This window comes from Lacerta agilis, chromosome 10 (genome assembly GCF_009819535.1).
Source record: "Lacerta agilis isolate rLacAgi1 chromosome 10, rLacAgi1.pri, whole genome shotgun sequence".
NCBI lineage: Eukaryota > Metazoa > Chordata > Lepidosauria > Squamata > Lacertidae > Lacerta > Lacerta agilis.
Window position 1 is genome coordinate 66,912,163 of NC_046321.1, and position 22,728 is coordinate 66,934,890.

General features: G+C 41.4%; 1 protein-coding gene across 4 annotated transcripts in view; it reads right to left on the reverse strand.

Moving 5' to 3' along the window:
• HGF (hepatocyte growth factor) overlaps positions 1-22,728 on the reverse strand; it is a 53,336-nt gene that overhangs the window by 10,823 nt on the left and 19,785 nt on the right. For 2 of the 4 annotated variants that reach the window (XM_033162424.1, XM_033162422.1), the window contains exons 5-9: positions 21,156-21,283; positions 20,623-20,743; positions 13,693-13,811; positions 8,655-8,829; positions 1,643-1,770 (exon numbers count right to left, since the gene is read on the reverse strand). In XM_033162424.1, coding sequence (XP_033018315.1) covers positions 1,643-1,770; positions 8,655-8,829; positions 13,693-13,811; positions 20,623-20,743; positions 21,156-21,283 — 671 coding nt within the window. Of the gene's footprint in view, positions 1-1,642; positions 1,771-8,654; positions 8,830-13,692; positions 13,812-20,622; positions 20,744-21,155; positions 21,299-22,728 lie in introns of all 4 variants that reach the window. The other 2 variants (XM_033162421.1, XM_033162420.1) reach the window with 1 other exon arrangement.

Genomic DNA, 22,728 nt, shown 5'->3' on the forward strand with positions numbered 1-22,728 from the left:
AGGGTAGGGTGTGAGGTGCTGATTTTGTAGACTGGGCCGTTCAGGCTGACCTTGAAGCCACCTGAGAAAACTGCAGAATGCAGATCACTGGAGATCAAAAGGAAGTTAAGTACAACACAAACCCTCCATCCCAAGCCAAAGAGCATTTCACTGAAATTTCCTGTCTCTTTCATTATTCTCAAATGTAATTTCTTTCTCATTAATTGATGCAGAATGGTTGAGAAAATCATGGAAGTCTGCTCCCCGCTTTTTGGTGGGTGGTGCTGTGGGATGGAAGACGCTTCACTGGGGCCCCGAGGGAATCCTGGCATCAGAGCCCCTTCCTGATTGGTGGTGTGGGCGTAAGCCTGTGCTGCCTATCAGGAGTTTTGGTGAATGGGGATGGAGGCCTTGGGCCAAGGGCACAGCCGACAGATGGGGAAGGCGTCCCTCAGGTCTGCTCCTCGCCTGCACTTGGGGTTCTACCTGCTTTCTCCCCTCAATAGGGTGTGATTTTCAGCACAGCACCAGATTACATTAGAGACATTTGCAAACCAAATATCCTGGTACAGAGACAGAAATTTTTACTCTTAGTTTGTGGTGGCCTCTCTTAAAAAACATTTAATTTGTGCTTGTTGTTGTTCAGTCGTTCAGTCGTGTCTGACTCTTCATGGCCCCATGGACCAGAGCACGCCAGGCACCCCTATCCTCCACTGCCTCCCGCAGTTTGGCCAAACTCAGGCTAGTCGTTTCGAGAACACTGTCCAACCATCTCATCCTTTGTCGTCCCCTTCTCCTTGTGCCCTCCATCTTTCCCAACATCATGGTCTTTTCCAGGGAGTCTTCTCTTCTCATGAGGTAGCCAAAGTACTGGAGCCTCAACTTCAGGATCTGCCCTTCCAGTGAGCACTCAAGGCTGATTTCTTTAAGGATGGATAGGTTTGATCTTCTTGCAGTCCATGGGACTCTCACGAGTCTCCTCCAGCACCATAATTCAAAAGCATCAATTCTTTGGCGATCAGTCTTCTTTATGCTCCAGCTCTCACTTTCATACATTACTACTGGGAAAACCATAGCTTTAACTATACGGACCTTTGTCGGCAAGGTGATGTCTCTGCTTTTTAAAATGCTGTCTAGGTTTGTCATTGCTTTTCTCCCAAGAAGCAGGCGTCTTCTAATTTCGTGACTACTGTCACCATCTGCAGTGATCATGGAGCCCAAGAAAGTAAAATATCTCACTGCCTCCATTTCTTCCCCTTCTATTTGCCAGGAGGTGATGGGACCAGTGGGCATGATCTTAGTTTTTTTGATGTTGAGCTTCAGACCATATTTTGCGCTCTCCTCTTTCACCCTCATTAAAAGGTTCTTTAATTCCTCCTCACTTTCTGCCATCAAGGTTGTGCACAGAATGTCAATTCTGCTACTATGACTATTATGGAAGACAGGAGTGCCTGGCGTGCTCTGGTCCATGGGGTCACGAAGAGTCGGACATGACTAAGCGACTAAACAACAACAAAAATGACTGTTAAGCACTAAATGACTTAACAAAAAAAAATCTCATGATATTCCCAGCAGCATCCAGAACAAGGATTACTACCGAGGACAATAATATTGTTTCTTCCACAATACTTTAGAATATTCTTATCTTCCTAGTAGAAGTTACCTTGCTCACTTGGTGCATCACATTTTGGTATTTGAAAGCAAAACCCAGTGCGAGTTTTTGGGTCGGTAGTAAAACACCACGGTGCCTCAGCTCCATCTGGATTACGGCAGTAGTTTTCTCTTAAGTCCCTATAAAAAAAATAAACATGTTAACATATGTCAGGCACACTGCTGCTGCTTTGCATTGCTTTTTCTAATGCAACTTAGCAATAATAAAAGCTGTTTGACATCTGTGTGTCACTAAGTTTCTAAAGAAGAAAGATTTGCACAAAAAACAACACAAAGTGTGCACACACTCAAGTAAAATTTGGCAATAGAAAGCAGGAGACAACAGGTACATTTATATTCAATGAATAATGGCTATAGTATTTCACATAAAGTGCAAAGGTATCTGCACTCCATCTTTCGGCCACCGTTGCTCCAAATGTATTTTGCCTGTTACAAACTCTTTCATGTGAACTGGGATCAGAGTCATCCGAAACCTATTATAAATTCTGCTTTCAGGCTTATGCCAACCATAACCCCTCCCCTCTCAGAGTGAATGGATCTATCTGGTTATAGGGGTAGGGCCCCTTTAGTTTTATCACTGATTTAATTAGGAAACTGAAACCCAAGAGTATGAGAAATGTGATTAGAAATCCTATACAGGTGTTACCTTTTGAATTGGCGTCTAACCATTAGGGACTCTCCTTAAAACAAAGTATCCGTTTGTATTAAAACTGCCAACCTCTTGAAATGTAAGTGTTACTCTCCATTCTCCGGAAAACTCCACTCAAGTTCAATTGAGTCTTCAATTTCATAAGGCTTTTTTGGCCATCTGGAATAATGATTGATAACTGCCGGTAGAATAAATGTGTGCCCAGTCTTATTAACATGAAACGTCTTCATCTAACAGAAGAAAGAACTATGACTATCTCTGACATAATATTTCATTCATTGCCATTTTTAAGAAATTTTAAGGAAACAGGGAAATGTTCAAAAATGCAGAATTTGGGTTGGCCGGGAGATCAGCTGTGAGAGCCACAATGTTCAAGTTGAATGGAACATATGCTCTGTGTGTTTGACTTTTCCATTGCTTAAACATCGGGTGGGGAACCTATGGTCCTCCAGATGTTCCTGGACACCAACAAGCCCCAGCCAGCTTGGCCACTGGTCAGAGGTGATGGGAGTTGTAGTTCATCCTCATCTGGATGCCCACAAGACCCCCATTCCTCATTTATACAGACACACACCCCTTCAACAGTTCTGTCTTTCAGGGGAGAAACGTGCGTTGGAAAATGGAGCATCAACAGGGAAACTAAAACTAACAAGAGTAGCATTTTAGAGCTTTCCCAGTACTCCAATATTCTTAAACACACACACACACAACCAAAAATAAAGGGAGTTTTCCAAGGAAATAGGCTGAATTACAAATGTTGACTAATATTTCTAAAGTGCTTAATCAAAACTCCCAAGGGAGTCAATTGAGTGTTTTGTCTGAGACATGTTACAGGACCAGATAGCCCGTTTTCTTACTAGTTGGGTTAAAGAGGTTCTCAAGAAAGGATTTGTAGAGGATATTCCATATTAGTGCAGCTTTAAGTGAAATTTATGAAATTTGGCTCACTATTCTGGAAAAAGAGATACATTCAGCTCCGTGCCTGCTTTTCTTTAAAGTATGTTACACATATTTGGCTGAACACTTGAAATCACATACTCTAGCTCTGACCGATTGATCGTAGCAGAACAGTTTTCAGGGTGAAAATCCTGAGGACTGCCATAAAACTTTTACATCCTTATTCTATAGTTTTAAGGCTTTAATTCTGTGGTCTGAACATAGATGTCTAATTCTCAACTCTAACATCCAAGCACCACCAGCCCAAAGCCTGGCTTTTCAGAAGTCCCGTTGCTTTCATTTGGACTTGCTTCCAATTAAGTATTTGTAATAATGCAGCCAAAGGCATGTACTTCGCCCTTCTACAAGTTAAATGGGATTAAACTCCAGAGGTTCACAGAGCCAAATGGACCCAACTGCAATATTTCTAATGTCCACAGCAATTGCGACAGCTGCTCTATTAATAACCTTGTTGATCTACATTTATTTTGATCTGCAAAGTCTTCAATGATCTGTCCAGGAAACAGCACCAAGGCAACAATAATTACCAAGGGGTCATATTGCATTTAGGGGAAGGACCACAAGTCAGTGGTGCAGCAGGTAAGTTGTCTGGCTCAGAATAAGGCAGCTTCCTATTCAGGTTCCTATGTGCCATTTTAATTTTATTTTATTGATTTTCTCATATTATATTATATTATATTATATTATATTATATTATATTATATTACAATGCAGATGTACCAAAACCACCACCATTCCCCCCATAGCTTAATATGTCAAACAATATTCTTTATTCTTTTCACTCTCCTCCCACTTCCCTCCGCCCCAACTCGATTTCCTTCACATTATATACGTTACAGTAATTTTTGCATTCTATAATCTTCTCAAATTATCTATGTATTCTTATATTCTTCCTTTACAAATTTTTCTTCCATCTAATGCTTCACATTTTAATCTAGGCATATTAGCATACAGGTATCTTTTTTTTTAGCAATACTTTACCATATAATCATCAAAACATTTCCACTCCTTTAATTTTTGATTCGACTGATTTCTAATAATAGCCGTTCATTTTGCCAAAACTAAATATTCATTTAATTTACAAATCCATTCCTCCTTTGTGGGTATAGTTTGTGATTTCCATTTAGTAGCTATCATTACTCTAGCAGCTGTACTTGTGTATAGGAAAATCCACCCCCACCCGCACCCATGGTATCTCTTCATCTAACAGTCCAAGGAGGTATGCCTCTGGTTTCTTTGTTAATGATATTTTCAACATCTTCCTTAATTCTTCATGTACTACTGTCCAGAACTTCTTAATTTCCTCACACCTGCACCACATATGTATTGTTGTTCCTATTTCTCCACCGCATCTCCAACAGAGGTTGGATTTCAATTTATATATCTTGGCCAACTTAACTGGCGTTAAGTACCACTCCTATGTGCTATTTTTAAAAGCATTCCCATATTCCTCTTTTTCACTAGTGAATAGATCTGATTTCTAGCACTTGTTTACTGAGGCTGTGACTGCAAAACTCTTGCCTTATGCCTGCCATCATGACATAGCCAGGCAAGTGTGAGATTCTCTCCCGCATTTTTGTTCTAGTGATGGGCAAGTGGGTAAAACAATGGGTTATGTATGAGGAGAGAAACCTTGTCCCCACCTTTCCCTTCGAAAAAGTTTTCCATGTGACTGGTTTCTGGCTAATGAAGAAGAAGAAGACAACGACAGTGAGAAAAGCTATATGTCCCACCTCCAACCTGCAACAGTTAAGGGAATCCTTTCACACTCTGCCCAGCACCAAGAGTATCTTCCTGCAACCATTGTGCACAATATAGCCATTTTTACAGCACGATCCTAAGCATGTCTACTCAGAAGTAAGTCCCACTGAGTACAATGAGACTTACTTCTAGGAAAATGTATAGATGAGCAATGGCATCTGGCACTTGGATTGCTTTACAGGGCCACTGGAACACTCACCTAGGAAACTGTCAAATTAATTTGAGCAAACGAATATAGAAAGGAGAAGTCAAAATGCATTTACTGGAGTCGCTCTACCAATATTATAAAATCAATTCTCATAACATTGCCGAAAGACTCTTCTGCGCATATGACAATAATTAATGCAATACAAAATAAAAAGATCAAGTCCACACACAGTACGTAATGCACATTTTCCTACCAGGCAGCTATATAGTAACATAAAAACTCATTTAACAAAAGTGAAATATGACACATAAAAGACAGTAGGAACTTGATGACATTTGCAAAAATTATAATATGATTTCTTTTTATTCTTCCTTGCTGGTCCACCTTTAGCTCCGCAGTGCAAGGAAACAGCAGTGTGTCGTCACATGTCTGACCGAGACCTACTCCCCCCCCCCAAGGCAGCAAGCACTGATAGAAGTACACAAAGCAGTAGAATATACCCATAGAACTGGCTGTTGCAGTGGAACTGTGGGAGTCCTCCCAAGAGCTCCCTGGGTAAGATCACACAGGAGTCAGAGTTCTATGAGCTGTCACAGTCGGCATCTTGAGAAAGGCGAGTCTATTTCCATCATCACCGTGACTCCATGGACACTGGCATGCAGCATAGAAAGCCCACATTGCAGCAGTCAACATGAGGGGGTTGATATCATGCATGTACAACTGCGCTGTACTTAGCTAGCACCACCACATATCAGGTCCGCCACCATAAAAAAGAATCCTTTAGTAAGCACCATGTTGGAGCCTATGCATCTCGCTAGCAAAACTTGGAATAAAATTATCCCATATGTAAGCACACTTTCACCACCGGTGCCACAAAAAATTAATTGATACTTGAAGCCAACATTAGAAGAGCCTATTGGATCGGGCCAGTGGCCCCTCTAACCCAACATCCTGTTCCCACAGTGGCCAACCAGTTGCCTGTAGGAAACCCACAATCAGGACCTGAGCACAAGAGCATTCTCTTCCCTCTGCGGTTTCCAACACTTAGTATTCACAAGTATTATTGCCTCTGACTGTGAAGGCAGAGCATAGCCACTTATTGGATACACATGAGAATCAAAGAAGCTGTAGCTGTAGCAACTAGTACCAAAGCAGCATTGAATGAAAATGGCAGAGCCACAATGACTTGCTTCCAGTCAAACAGCACCAGTTGCATCGCAGCTGATACTCTATGTTGCAACTGAGTGCAGGCAGCATCCCCAATCCCAACCATCACTCTTGAAGAATGACATGGGACTTCTATTTGCAACAATGCTTCCATGTAGATGAAATTTCTAGTAAAAGGAAAGAATAAAAGACAATTGGTCACAGTGTGGGGTCTGTCTGGGACAAATCCATTTCAATTGATTCCAGCTAGAAAAGGTGCAAAATTACTTCAAACTGTTTTTCTATCCCAGTGCACAGCTAGATGGCGGCACCTATCAAATTCTGATGAATATTGTATTCCGAAAGATACTGAAATATGTCCCTTACAACAGCATTCATTCGTGTAACATTAACCAACAACCCTGGATTATTAGAACACCATTAGCCTAATAAGGATGGTGCTCCGGCGTCTATATATGCTTCATTGCACTAGTGTTACTGGTGCCAATAAGTTATTTCTCAGCTGGAAAATGGAAGCTGAGCCTGCAAAAGTAGATTTCTGAATGGTGCATGAACATGGTGTTCCAAGGGAGAAAGCATGTGGGTGTTGCACAGCACTTAGACCATGCCATTCACACCACAGGGTCAGCAAATGTCTCAGAAGTGTGCAGGTGGCACAAAGGAGGGATGCTTCATTCTGCATGCATCCTGGAAAAGAAGCAGCAGCAAGGGTAAGCAACATAACTTTTTGCTGAGTGCTCTTGGTCACAGTTCCCCAAACATTCAGAGTCACTATGTAAAAAGAGCTGCTTAAACAAGAAATGTATATTTTTAATATCGAGAGTACTAGAAGCAGGGCCAGTCCAAGACATTTTGGCACCTGAGGTGCTCCCCTGCCCACCAGGGAAAAAGGAGTTAGGGAAGAGATCCATCAGGAACAAGCAGTGGGTGGAGAAAGATTGACATCAAGATCTGCTGCTCCACTGGATCCTGCCATCTGAGGTGCTTGCCTCACCTGGCCTCATTTGTGGGCCATCATCTTTCCACCCTAGAAAGGCCTCCCGAATCCTTTTCCTCAGATTCCCTTACAGCCTGGAACCACCACTGAGTCAGCATTCCAGTTCTAGAGGAAAGGCACTCTTGGGAGCAAAACCAAGCACTGAGCACCTCTGTCTGCACTTGTGTGTATTCAATACCCAATCCTTTTGTTGTCGATGCAAAAGCTGGTCCTTCAAGAAGGGGGCTAAGGGGGAAGAAACTATATGTTATCCTGCATATTTTCAAACATTAAAGTCTATACTAGCATGAATATAAAATAGAGCATTTCCAGATGGGCAGATCTGAATTTTTAGTAAAAGTAGAGCACTGGTAACAACAAACATACGGGACACCCATTCAGCCTGCATTGAAAAACAAGCACACTCTCACAAAACCATAGCATATTATCAAGTCAGGATAACTTACCCTCAAACAAGATTCTTGTCGTCCACCTGCTACTGTGGCGAAGGTTTCTGACATGGACAGGTGACTGAAGCCTTTCATAGGACACAGCCAGCCAATTTAAGAGCTGAAGAATGAGCAGCTACAAGGGATCATGGCTCCACACAACCAGAGCTTCTATAAGCAGCAGGAATCCTAATTAGGAGGGGAAGAATTGATGCTGGGGCTTGCATCATTTCAACTAGTTCACCTGTAGATGTATTAGATTCCATAGAAGGGAGAAGGGAACTTTCAGACAACTAGGAAATGGAGGGGGGTATTGTGGGGGGAGCAGTGGCTTCTTAAAAATATGAGAGAGCTGAGAAGGTAGGAAGTTTTAGTGTTCAAGGTAAGATAAAGCCATGTTGCAGGAAAAACCCTGAGTGACAGTTTAACACCTCTCCCAACTAGTCCCAAAACCTGTGACCAATTCACTTTTTTACCACCTTTCTTGCTAGTCCACGTGCAAATACATAAAACCACCACACTACAGTTTGCCAGGTACACAGTGAGAAGCCGGTACTAGACTCCATCAGGCACTATGAATACACCACAAGTTATGCACCAATTTTGCAGGCCAGAAAAAGAGCTCAGAAGATTCCCACATTGGATTGTTCATGGATCCATGAAATGAGTCCACCAAACATGGAGCAGTTATATAAATCAGATTCAGTGAGTTGTCCGAAAAGCAACACTTCAGAAACATAGCTACGATTCCTAGACAGTTTTTGACATGACAGTAAAGTATGTTTTATATCACACTCTACAAGTCACCTGAGTATTTATTGGGTTGAAGATTAATAATGATTCTGCAAGTCATAATCACTGCCATTTAAATGGTGTCACCCATGAGGCCCTACTCACTTGCATTTATAGTTCTGCGATGTGAAGTTGTGTTGATGAGGAGTCTGAGAGTCCCAAGGCTGACATTCAGTGCCACTCCATGTGGTGCTTATAGTTCCACGGTACCCGTCTCCTTGACCTCTGATGCATTCTTTCGTCTCACCTGCTGCTGAAGAGCTGTCCACAACATTCTGAGCTAGAAAGATAGACATGGCTGTTGCTTTCCTTCCTGCAAGTCAACCTGACGTAAGGGGAATGTTCTACACTTCATTCTTTTGATTCCTGCAGACCACTTAAAAGATACATTGGGTCCTAGGAAACAAGGCAACCCCTTTAGGCTGCAATCTTATGCACATTTATGTGGGAAAGCTGGACCATAAAGAAGGCTGGTCGCCGAAGAATTGATGCTTTTGAATTATGGTGCTGGAGGAGACTCTCATGGACTGCAAGAAGATCAAACCTATCCATTCTGAAGGAAATCAGCCCTGAGTGTTCACTGGAAGGACAGATCCTGAAGCTGAGGCTCCAATACTTTGGCCACCTCATGAGAAGAGAAGGCTCCCAGGAAAAGACTGAAGGCACAAGGAGAAGGGGACGACAGAGGACGAGATGGTTGGACAATGTTCTCGAAGCTACTAACATGAGTTTGACCAAAGTGCGGGAGGCAGTGGAAGACAGGAGTGCTCTGGTCCATAGGGTCACGAAGAGTCGGACACGACTAAATGACTAAACAACAAGCCCAATTGAACATTGTGAGACTTACTCTGAATAGGAATGGGAAAATATTGCACATTTCTCATTTTTCAGATCTTAAGTTCAGTTCTCCACCTTTCCTCATCAATTTGTGGTTTTTTTAAAAAAAGAAAATCTCCATGAAAATTCAATAACATTTTAGTACAATTTTCTTCCAATATGAAAAATCTGCAAAAGCAATCTCCTGCAATATAGCGCACCTGTGTAGGCTATTTTCACTAATACATGCATTTATATGCACTGTCATTTTTGTATACATTACTTGGCTGGATAACTACAACTTGGAGAAGTGTGAATTTAGAAGGAGGTTAGTCCACACAGGACTTCACAGAAATTAAATTCCTCAAGCATTCATAATCTTAGCTAATTGCTACTTCCACATACAGGTAGGCTAGCAATGAATTCCAAAGAACTGAATGCCAACAGTTCAAATGTTCAATTGCTTTGCATGAGAAAGACTTTTGTCTGCTGTGATTCTGTGACTGTTTTAAGATTTCGTTCTGCAACACATTAATGGATAATACTTAGCCACTCTGTTTCATTTCCAAGGTTTTTCCTATTAATACAGTGGTACCTCGGTTTACGAACTTAATCCGTTCCGGAAGTCCGTTCTTAAACCAAGGCATTCTTAAACCAAGGCATGCTTTCCCATAGCAGCAGGGGACTCAATTTACAAATGGAACACACTCAAGGGGAAGCGGAACATGTTCTTTTTCCAAGGCAAAGTTCACAAACCAAAACACCTACTTCCAGGTTTGCAGAGTTATTAATCCAAGTTGTTCATAAACTAAGCTGTTCTTAAACCAAGGTACCACTGCACTTCTCTTTGGACGTAAGCAGGAATACCACTAAACACCAGGTTTCTATTCACAGTGCCTTTCTCTCCCTGTTCCTGCTCAACTGCATGCTTCCCCAAAAGCAGAATACTAGGAATCCTTGTAAAGGCTCTATGTTTATGCACCCTGGCCTGAATTACCCATAGCTCAAACTTTATAAAGTCCTTAAGATTTTGTGGGTTCACATCTGCTAGCACAATTAGGGCCTACTGTCTAACCTGGAATATAGATTAGTTTTTAAATGTAAAGTCTGCTGGTAAATACAAAGGTAATTCTTCAAGAGGCATCTTTTGTTTTTGTAACCCCAGTCATATAAACATGTACAAGACGAAATCTATTATAAACCCATCTAACTACTTAAATCCCTGGTTCTACTTCAGTCAAAAGAGTTTTTGCGCATGGAAAATTAAACACACAAATCAGTGTTTTGGCATCCTGGATTTGTTCTATGTAGATCACACACAATTATGGATTAATGCAAAAGTATCTGATTTTTAAAATGAATACATTCCTACATTTAATATTCTAATGGCTTTATTAAGCTAATATTTGTGCACTTTAAAGAGTGGCTGTGCTCCTGTAAATCTGATATCAAATTCTCCCTAGAGTATTATGTTTGGAAAGCCAACAAGTTTCTCTGTCTCAAGACCTTTTGCAGATGTCTCTGCAAGCTGCACTCAGTCTGGTGTGGACTGTTTTGAACAGAATTCTGGAAAATGGTAGCTCCCCAAATGAGTCACTCAGGCAGGCAAGCACAAGGCTTATTTTAACTACTTACAAATTTGTGATAATTGGAAATGTTTATGGAACTGAGGCCGCATCAGGAACATAATTAGAGATATAAGGGATTGAATTGGCGACCTTATTCATGCAAAGTAAAACATGGGAAGTGAGTGCAAAGCATGTGCTGTCCCACTAAGCTAATGGATTCTCTCTGTATCTAACATTATTTATTCCTGACTCCTCTAGAATACTAATGATCATCACGGAGAGTGTACCATTTGCAAAAGCAAATTTGCCTTTAACAGAAGTGTACAACAATCTGTGATGTTTTTGCAGCAAAGTGATTAGTTACATCACATATTGTGTACTTTTGGACAAATGTTAAAGGACCCCTGACCATTAGGTCCAGTTGTGTCCGACTCTGGGGTTGCGGTGCTCATCTTGCGTTACTGGCCGAGGGAGCCGGCATACAGCTTCCGGGTCATGTGGCCAGCATGACAAAGCCGCTTCTGGCAAACCAGAGCAGCACACGGAAATGCCATTTACCTTCCCGCCGGAGCGGTACCTATTTATCTACTTGCACTTTGACGTGCTTTCAAACTGCTAGGTGGGCAGGAGCTGGGACCGAGCAACAGGAGCTCACCCCATCGCGGGGATTCGAACCGCCGACCTTCTGATCAGCAAGCCCTAGGCTCTGTGGTTTAACCCACAGCGCCACCCGCGTCCCTCCTAGGAATGTTAGGAAGGAGCTATAACATAGAACAAATACATCAGAAAAATCAAACGTTACTGCAGAGAAAAATATCAAACTACTCCTTAAGGAAACTGCAATAATGCAATTCAAGGAAATTCAAACTCCTACTGGGGCATCAATATTTTCTTGTGCAGCAGTTGTACATTTCCACTGCATTCTTTTTTATGATCACAATGGTTCAGAGTCATTTCCTGACAAAGTGGTTCAGAGTCATTTCCTGAAGTGAGCCACTGGTAAAAAATGCCTTGTTACCTACAGCTTGTGAATTGCAAATTCATGCAGGAACAGAAAAGACAGAATAAATCCCCTTAAGATTCCTATCTTGAATTTCCAGTGCTTTTTCCTGAGGGTACGCAGGGGTACGCATACACTTAAACATTTTGTGAATCTAAATTTAGCCTCATTGAGGGGCAGTACTTCAATATGAGTAAGAAAATGAGAGGACCCCTAAACATTTTTAAGGCGGCGGGGGGGGGGGGGAAGCACTGTGCATATCTCTCTACACTATTTCTGCACTCTGGCGAACGAGTTCACACATGCACCCAAGGTAAAACAGGACAAAGGAAGCCTGAGAAGCCCCAAGCATGCAGGTCAGCGGAGCAGGCAGACAGGCATGAAGGCTCTCCTGTGCTCTCCTTCCTACTCTTGCTGCCACCACTGGGAGATCTGGAGGAAGGCATTATGGAATGGGCCATTTCTCAAGTAGCTCCCCATCCATAGAATGTTCTCATCTCCCCGGGGAAGCCCACCTGGCGTCAACTTTGTTAATGTTCCAGCACCAAGAAGACATTTTTGTTTCCCCAGGCATTCAGGCAGCACCAGTGACTGGATGTTTTATCCTCACTGTGTTTATCTGTTTTTATTATTGCAATTTTAATCTCAGTGTATATCACTTTGGAACTTTTTGTTGTGGGCAGCAATATATAAATTTAATAAACCTAAACCTGTCATTCAAACTATTTATTTCTAATACTAGAAAATTGGTTTTCTTATATGAGATTCATGAGCAAATAGATTACCACTCCAAGAAAAGGTAAAATGCTCTTTAGCAGTTTCAGGCTCACAGAAGAGAGAAGCAGCCTCAAAATGTTTGGAACATGCCAAGTCTAAGCAAGATCGGGTCTTTGATCAATTTAGTTTGGACGTCAAACATTCAGGTAGCATGAAGTCCAGATGGCAATAAATGCACCAGATGTTTTTATTCCCAGGAGAGATTTTTCAGCACTGTTTAGTATGCTAATTGCGAACATAAAAGTAAAAACTGCTAGACAGTTGCTTCTGAGATATTTGTTACCTTAAATAGCAAGGTCTCATACATGTTGCATTGCTTAAGTGGATTGCAGGGAAAGATATAGTATTTGCTAGATGTATGCAGAAGCAGATCTCATCTTTTCCCACACCAATAAGAACTCCGACCTCAGGAGACCTGCAGCAGCATTGATCTAATATAGTTGTTTTTATATTGGGTTTTCAAGAACTCTGGGGCAACACAGGAGCTTCAGAGTGTGCTTAGGTGGAAGATAGATATTGTCTACCACTACAACCTTCAAGGTGCTAGTACATTTTCTAGGTCCCAACCTTTGCTTGTGCCCAGGCAAACTCTGTCTCATAAATTCTGAGCTGCTACCCTTAAAATCTGCTTTCAAGACTAGACTAATTATGTTATTAGGGCTGCAGGTTCCAGGGAAATTTATGCATGTGGAGAGGGATTGATGGAGCCTGTGGAAGGCCAGAAATATAGCACCCACACCCCAGAAATTGCATGAGAAGTCTTTTACACATAAAATGCACAAAGAGGGCTGGGGAGAGCATATTGGGTAAGAGAACAGGGGAAAGACCAAAGAATGCAAGGGGTCCTTCTTATAAGCAACAGGACTGAAACCTACAGAAAATATAATAGGGTTGCCATGCAGTGAAGAGACAATCTCAGATAGATTATTAGTCTAGATTAAGGAAAGAGGAAAGTCACAATAAACATTTGCATTAAACTCACCACACGTTTTAATTGTGCAAAACTCCCAGGGGGTGTTTGGGTCAAGAGTGTAGCACCACGGCCTCGGCTTATTATCTGGATTGCGGCAGTAATTATCATCAAGGCCTTTGTCAGGATATCTGCAAAGCACACCAACAAGCGGGTCAACCAAGTCAGCCTGGCACACAAGATGCAGCCCAAATGACCTCCAGTCCTGACAGGGTCCTGAGGCAGTTAGGGCAAACAGGAATCCTAACATGTGAGGTGCCAAGTACCTACAGATGTGGGACGAGGAGTTGCCATCAAAAAGCAGTCAGCAGCTGTAATATCTGGAGGAGAACAGTTTTGATATGCTGCAGGGCATCAAACAAGGTCACTCTGCTAATTGGGCAACCTCCCATTAGTGTCTGGCTTGACACAATACCTTTACTCCGTTATCTTCAAATAGCCCAATTAAATGTGGACAATATAAACACTTCCTGGCATGCCAGACTCATTAAGGAAATGGGTTCAACAGTCCTGGGTTCAAACTGGAAGCTATTTTCAATAAACTTTGTGCTAATGATAGCTCTATTTTTAGAAGTCTGCTTATTTTGAGGCCATGCCCTCATTTCCAGCACTGCAAGGGGGGAAACACAGTTTTCCTCTGCCCTCCTTTATCTTGTCAATATTTTTCTCTCATTTTAATTATTTCCATACCCTTTGTCCTGGAATTACTGAAAGAAGTAAAGGGGGGAATTGAGACAATTGTCAGTTTCTTGAATGAATAGCATTTGCTTATTCTTTTAGAAATAATTGTTTATGTTACATTTATTATACATGGTATGTATAATAAAGTAAAAACCTTTCAATATGTTTATGAAAGTAAAGTTATTTTGAATATTAAAAGTCTGGACACTGTATAGTCTTTACAAAGAAGCTACCAATCACCTTGAAGAGTTATTTAGCTTCCTAGCTGTAAACTACTCTGCTACTTTGCATATCATCAAAATTTATTTTTATGCTTACTTGATACTTGGACTCAGCATCTGAGTAAATCTAGACAAGTTCCAGAGTAGCAGCTTTTTAAAAGGTAGTAAAATTTCTTCTCTCTTTTCTCTCTCTCTTTCTGATTCTCTCTCTCTACAATTTCATTTAACGCTCTCCATCAGTGCTTGTTATTTCTGGATTCCAGGCAACTGTGATTAACAATAGATAGAAAGGCTCTTCCCAGGCATTTCTCAGCTTTAATGGGTCATTAATTTCATGCTTCCCCTCTTACTTTACAACTTAAGCTGCTATTTAGGTGGCCACTGTAATAAGTTAGTAATGCAAGTATAATTGACACTTCCATTTAGTGACTGAAATTTAAAACGTATGCTGTTAATCAAGGCCAAGCTGCATATCCCAAGCTCTGGACCTCCAGGGGAAACATTTAAAGGCAACTGCTCTATCATCTACGTGAATTATTTTATTAGACTACACAGCATGTGCTTTTGTTTACATTCCCTGGAGTTGCCATTTTAGAGAAGAATTGCAGACAGAACTAAAAACATTGGTCTTGGTCAGTCCTCTATCTGCGGAAATGAATCTAGGTTGTATCCAACTAAGACATTCTCAAAGCTGAAATAAGTAAGTTATATTCAAAGTACTGACAATGCCATAGCAAGAGTTAAGACTGGGGATGTTTTTGGTTGGGCTGGGGGCCAAAAGTCAAAGAAAACCCTGAGATTTTAAATAGACAGCTGCAGTCTCCCAGTTTCACATACTCAAGTTCCTGTTGGCTTTTGTTTTTGATGTTTTAATAAGAGCTTATGCAAAAGATATTCCAGAAGGACAACAGAATCTTACGCAACTCATTACTTTGCAGAGTTCTGAATTTTTTTTTTAAACGGGGGTCCCTAATTTCATATTATTGGCATTTTGCTATTTATAGCAACTCTATCGGATCCTGTACTGTAAGTATGTCAATTGTTTACAATTAAGTTGTAGTGGCCTAGAGCTACAAAACAATGACATGTGGTTGATCTGCTGCTATACTGTGTCTTCCCACAACACACACTCAAGGGGATGGTTTGGGGTTCCCCAGTAGCTACTGTTAAAAGCAATGGCACAATTACTTCTAAGCCTGATTTCTCCAGTCCCGTTGGCTGTTAGCACAGACTTTCTAGCCAGCAGAGAGCAGGGAGAACTAGGCTAAATTCTACTCTTTAAATTTATCAGTTGCAGAATGAAGGTAGAGAAATGTAGGAAGCTTTAGAAAACTCTTGAATTCCCATCACCACTACCAAGACCCAATGTGCAGTAACTGGCCTTTTTCTGCTCCTCTACTGTAGATTCATCACCCAGTTTCAGCTCCCTTTTGCTGGTACAGAAATTTGTAACAATATAAGCGGCAGTGTGCTGTCTGAATGCATTGCCAATGTCTTGACAGTGCCCCAGAGAGTCCTCAGGTCTGACTGGGTGTTATATACACTCATGTAAGGTCTTCAGTCCTGGTGACTCCATCAGTGCACTTGGAGTTCACACCTGCAATGCACAAGCCAGGTGGGCTGACAGAGACAATTTCCAAGGGCTGCAATGCTCTCAAATGGCTGCTTTCCAAACCTCTCCCTATGAATTTTGCTCTCATAAAATCAATATGTCAATATAATATCCAGTCTTTCGGGTGTGTAGTATAGCAATGAAACTCCCCTATTAGTCTTCCCATCACTTGACCATGGTATCCTTCTGGACCGTCTAGGTGGGTTGAGAGCTGGGGGCATTGTTATGCAGTGGTTCCACCCCTTCCTCCTGGTCTGTGCCCAGAAAGTGTTGTTGGGAGGCAAGTGTTCAGAGCCCTGTGCGCTCATTTGTGGTGTACCTCAGGGCTCTGTCCTCTCCCCCATGCTTTTCAACATCTATATGAAGCCACTGGGAGAGACCATCAGGGGGTTTGGGTAACTAATATCCAACTAATCCAGAATGCGGAAGCTAGACTGGTGACTGGGAGCAGCCACTGGGACCATATACTGGTCCTGGAAGACCTACATTGGCTCCCAGCACATTTCCAAGCACAATTCAAATGTTGGTGCTGACCTTTAAAGCCCTAAACAACCTTGACCCTGTATACCTGAAGGAATGCGAAGCTTGGATCCCCATCACCTGCATATGGTTCACATTATTATCTTATCACCTGATAAATAAATAAAAACATCATGGACAGGACCCCAAATTCAGGACCATCACAAAGAACAAACAAACAAAGTTGGCCCAGGCCAAGTGTCCTTCCTCTCTCCTGCCACAAGGGAAATGTGTGATGTGATATTATCATGTTGCACACTTCCTTGTGACCACCTGTTTATTAATTTAATAAACATATATGCTGCTTTTCGAGAAAAATCTGTCCCAAAGTGGTTTACAAGCCACATATAAAGTAAAATTCAAAACCTAAAACATCACAAATATGGCACAATATTTCAAAATCTTACAAAAATCAAGAGAACTGACCCTAATCCAATGTGATATACAAATTTCCATAATCAGCTAAAAATGGTGGAGCTCTGCAACTCAGATCAAGTTAGCTGCTAATGAAATTGGTAAAGAACTAGGACTTTTCACAGTGATGCACAGCAGGAGTGCTGAAAACCTGCCATGTAAAAACATCACATCATGCATTTCCATTAAGACATGTTATTTACACCATCACCTACACCTAGCAAACAATTTCTGCCTGATTCAGGAATCAGGCATGAGATAAAAAGTGGAGCCGGTTGCAGGCCACTGTTCCGCAGTTAATGAACAAGTGTTCCAATACTGTTAGCAACTGGTTTCCAAGTAGATTACAGTGCAAAAAAATATCACTTGTTAGCAACTGGTTTCCAAGTAGATTACAGTGCAAAAAAATATCACTTGTTATGCAAGTGGAGCGCAAAATGAGTTAATGATCATTCCAAGGTCAAAAAGAATGTCTACGGAAGAAGGACATGGAACCGAATACCAATTCCCTTATTTCCAGCCGTGTGATCACACAGCTCATTACAATGGAAGCAAGAACAATGCTTGTATATGCAAGTTTGTTAAAAGTGATCGGTATGATTAAAAGTCAGTTTCTATCTACCGAACTCCAGTTAAAAGACAGCAGAATTAAGTAGCCTGTAGATAGGTCAACTCCTCCCCATATATTTAAGCACTACTCTACCACTTTATAATGGGACATGGGTGGCGCTGTGGGTTAAACCACAGAGCCTAGGCCTTGCCGATCAGAAGGTCCGTGGTTCGAATCCCCGCAATGGGGTGAGCTCCCGTTGCTCGGTCCCTGCTCCTGCCCACCTAGCAGTTCGAAAGCATGTCAAAGTGCAAGTAGATAAATAGGTACCGCTCCGGCAGAAAGGTGAACAGCGTTTCCGTGCGCTGCTCTGGTTCGCCGCTTAGTCATGCTGGCCACATGATCCAGAAGCTGTCTGCGGACAAACACCAGCTCTCTCAGCCTGCAGAGCAAGATGAGCGCCGCAATCCCACAGTCGTTCGTGATTGAACCTAACGGTCAGGGGTCCCTTTACCTTTACCTTTTTTACGACTTTAACAACCATCCTGGCAACTATACTTTGCTAACGATGCTGACCTCACAGAGCTACAACTTCCAGGATTCTCCATGATTGTGAAAGTGGAATAACAGCGCTTCAAATGTATGGTGTGGATGTGACCTCAACGTCCAAAGGCAAAAAATTAAATTAACTTATGCAAGTCATATCAATGCAAATGTATATCCTACCAGGAATGTCCAAACTCCATTTCAGGGGCCTAATCCGGCCCACCGGTCAATTTAATCTGGCCCCCGTGGCAGTATATGCCCTTGGGTAAAATCCTAAAAAAAGCTCAACTTCTTTGAAAAAAGTTTGGGCATCCCGGATACACCACAGGACATATCTACACTGCAAGTTAAAGTTTGACTTCCATGGCTTTAACAGAATATTATTCACCTATTGTTATTATATATATATATATTCCATTAGGGATTCTAAGTCCCTCCTCACAGATCTATTGTTCCAAGTGTTTACTGAAGAGAAAGAATAACTATTAAACTAATTTATATCTACAGTGTGGATACCCCCAGACCATTCTGCATGGCCTAAATTACTCTATCAGCTCCTTTTGAAGGACTCTAAAGTACAGATAACACTGTATGCTGGATAAAAGCCTGTAAGAACAAAACCTTTTTAGTCTGCAGTGTCCTTGCATTGGCTCAGATTCACTTTTTTGACATTAAGTACCGGTAAATACAGCAACAACTTAAGTAACTGTCCAAAACCAAAACTCATAGCAGTGAACATTGCCTACAGCCAATTTTTTTTTGTCTGTGGGATGGGGGGATGGAAGATAAATATTAGATCACTATCAAATATTAGCAAAACAAAAACAAAACATTTATAGCTTTAATAAGCAAAGGATCAGAAATCTGAGAAGCTTAAAGGTTAAGTATTCTGGTAGAGATTTTTGTAGAACAGTAAAGATTAAGCTCATAAATATTTTCAATTATTTAAGTTACTTTGATAACAAGCTATTTAAAGTTGTGTTTTTAAAATATATATATATTTCTGTACCTGTGTGTGCATGGTCTCTCTTCTTTCACTCTCTCATTCATTAAAACCTAGTTATGCTATTAAGATTACCTCAAGCTTTTAATTAGAAGCTTTTATGAGCAAACATAAAAGTGAGTTAGTTCTAGTAATCAATTAATATGAAGTTTAACAATTTCCAACGCTATGTATGATTGTAGTCCTCATTAAAATTAATGAGGATTGCACACAATGCAGTACATCATAGATTGTATAGGGTTTATGTTAAACAATTAACATTCAAATGAATGGAATACTACTGGCATTGGTTTGGGCTTGACACATGAATGCTCATGGATTGGGTGATGGCTTCAACATCTACTCCAGTTGCAGGTAGCAATATTCCTACAGACAGTCTACTTTTCAAAAGTACCCAATGAAAAACTATGTCTGCTATAGAGGATTCACATACCTGGATAAAACTGACTTCTGGGCCCAAATAAAAGTGTTGGCTTTCCATTCAAAGTGCTAGTTTTGACCTTTAAAGACTTCATAGCTTGGGGGTAGCAGACCTAAAGGATTGCCTAGATTCACATCCAATAAGATCTTCCACAACAACCCTTCTTAGGTGCCTCCATCATCTGGGCCTTTTTAGTGGTGGTGCTCCAGTTATGGAATGCTATCCCCAGAGAGACTCACTTTTATACCTGAAGGAGCGTCTCCACCCTCATCATTCAGCCCAGACACTGAGATCCAGTGCCGAGGGCCTTCTGTCGGTTCCCTCACTGCGAGAAGCAAAGCTACAGGCAGAGGGCCTTCTCGGTAGTGGCGCCCGCCCTGTGGAACTCCCTCCCTTCAGATGTCAAAGAGATAGACAACTACCAGACATTTAAAGGACATCTGAAGGCAGCCCTGTTTAGGGAAGCTTTTAACGTGTGATATTTTAATGTATTTGATTTTTGTTGGAAGCCGCCCAGAGTGGCTGGGGAAATCCAGCCAGATGGGCGGGGTACAAATAATAAATATTCTTCTTATTATTATTCATACATTGTTATCATTCTGATGCCATTCTGAGGCATTCTTATTTTCTCACGCCCTTTCATTTCAGTTAGTTTCTTCTCTGCTGAAGGTTTTCATGCCATCTTTAGATTCTGCGATTTCTCCTTTCTGTGCGCTCTGCATTTTTTGTTTCCTTATTTTTAAGCTGCCCTGGCAACTCATTGGAAGGACAAGGCAAACATCATTATAGTTACTAATAAAATGCATGAATGAAGGGTTGAAATCCAATTCATGATGGAAAAAGGTGTGCCCACGGAGCATTGCAATGATTCCAATACCCCACTGGCAGCAACACTGCAGCAGTCCTGTCTCAAAAAGACAGACAGGTTCCATTCACACTCTGTACTTCCTTAAAATAAATGAAGAGCATTTTTACTTCTCTGGACGAAATGGGTGCCTGTGTGGTCTCTGAAGGTCCCAGCGTTGACATTCCTTGCCAGTTTCTGTGTGGTCCACGGGGCCTCTATAGCTTTCGCCATGGCACGTCATGCATTCAGCTGAAAGTACAGAAAAGTGACTCTTTTCTAGGATAGTGACTTGCAGCTCAACACCTCATTCCAATACTGCAGATAAAAGCGTATGTCAACAAATAGCAACCCCGTGTTAGATTCACATGGTCTTCTATGAAATTAATTACAGTTTTCATAAATTTTTGCCTAATGTAAAATCTGAAGTAAGAATGGAGGTTTCTCTGTTGCCAAAACATCCAAGGACCTTTAAGAGTTTCATAAAGGCAGCCTAGATTGTAACAAAGTTTGGATCTTAAGCGTCAAGAAAACGTTCTCTAATAATTATCAGAATCTGAGCTGCACTCAAAAGACAGAAATTTGTGATGTGTCATATTTGTAAAGTTAATTCTGCTTCTGTGCAAAACTGAAATCAACTAATGGTTGACCTTTTGGGTGTTACCTTCTGAACAGAGGGGGATGTCACAGGGTTCATGACGCTTCGTTGGGCTGCTTGTAAAGCACCAGGGCCCACCTTCCTCTCCTCGGGGATTGCGGCAGTAGTTTTCACGTAGATCTTTACCTCGATAGCTCGAAGGCAAAAAGCTAATTTTAAAATGACAATCATTACAGTATAAGAGCATGCAAACTTTGTTGCGAACCTTAATAAATAGTTTATCTGACTCCTGTTTATACATGTTAACTGCCTGCTGACTTTCCTGCAATAATACTTGAAAATTATACAATAAAGCAGTAGAGAACAAAAATGTAGTCAGGCAAACAGCAGCAAAGAGCATCTGTGAGCTTGAACTGCATCAGTTGGTTTTGCCAGTGCCAAATAATATCTTCCTCTGCAATAGACTCCCTAATTTTACCCCCGAGTCTACTACTTTGCATCTGCTTATCATCCAGGTCAGGTATGGTATTAATTCATATTACACAACTGAGGACATTTAACAGCAATTGTTGGCTGGAATAGGACAGTATAATAATAATAATAATAATAATAATAATAATAATAATAATAAATTTATACCCAGCCACTCTGGGCAGCTTCCAATGAAATATTAAAATACAGTCTTCCCTAAACAGGGCTGCCTTCCGATGTCTTCTAAAGGTCTGGTAGTTGTTGTTCTCTTTGACATCTGGTGGGAGGGCGTTCCACAGGGCGGGTGCCACTACCGAGAAGGCCCTCTGCCTGGTTCCCTGTAACTTGGCTTCTCACAGCGAGGGAACCAACAGAAGGCCCTTGGCACTGGACCTCAGTGTCCAGGCAGAACAATGGGGGTGGAGACGCTCCTTCAGGTATACTGGACCGAGGCTATTTAGGGTTTTAAAGGTCAGCACCAACACTTTGACTTGTGCTCAGAAACGTATGAACATATAACACCAGTTCTGGCTTGGCTGAACAGGTTACCAATTCATTTCTAGGCTCACTTCAAAGACCTGGTTTTGACCTATCATATGCAGTTCATATGCTAGAAACATCTCTTTTTTCCGGAGTAAACAGAAGAGGTGCCTTTCTCATGTAGTCCCTATTTTTCCTTATTTCCTCTTCCATGCTATCAATCTTTCATAACCTCTTTGCTAAGGACAGCTTCAGGGAAGCTTTTCTGATAGAGAATTACATTCCATGTGTGCGTTTAACAATGGTATGCCCTTGTGTGTTACAGTATTATGGAAATTTCCTCCCCCCACCTCTTTCATCAGAAAGTCCTAAGCTTGGGAAAGATAAGCATTAAATGCAAGCCAGCAACATTCAATCCAGATTGCCCTAAATATGTTATCATACAGCCTTTCATATAGAACAAAAAAAAAATCTTGTTACAGGTAGGTAGCTGTGTTGGTTTGCTATAGTCAAAACAAAATAAAAAATTCCTTCCAGTAGCACCTTAGAGCAGTGTTTTTCAACCACTGTTCCGTGGCACACTAGTGTGCCGCGAGATGTTGCCTGGTGTGCCGTGGGAAAAATTGTGTTTATTTGATTCCTATTCAAGAGAATTACTTTATATATAGTCAATATAGGCACAGAGTTA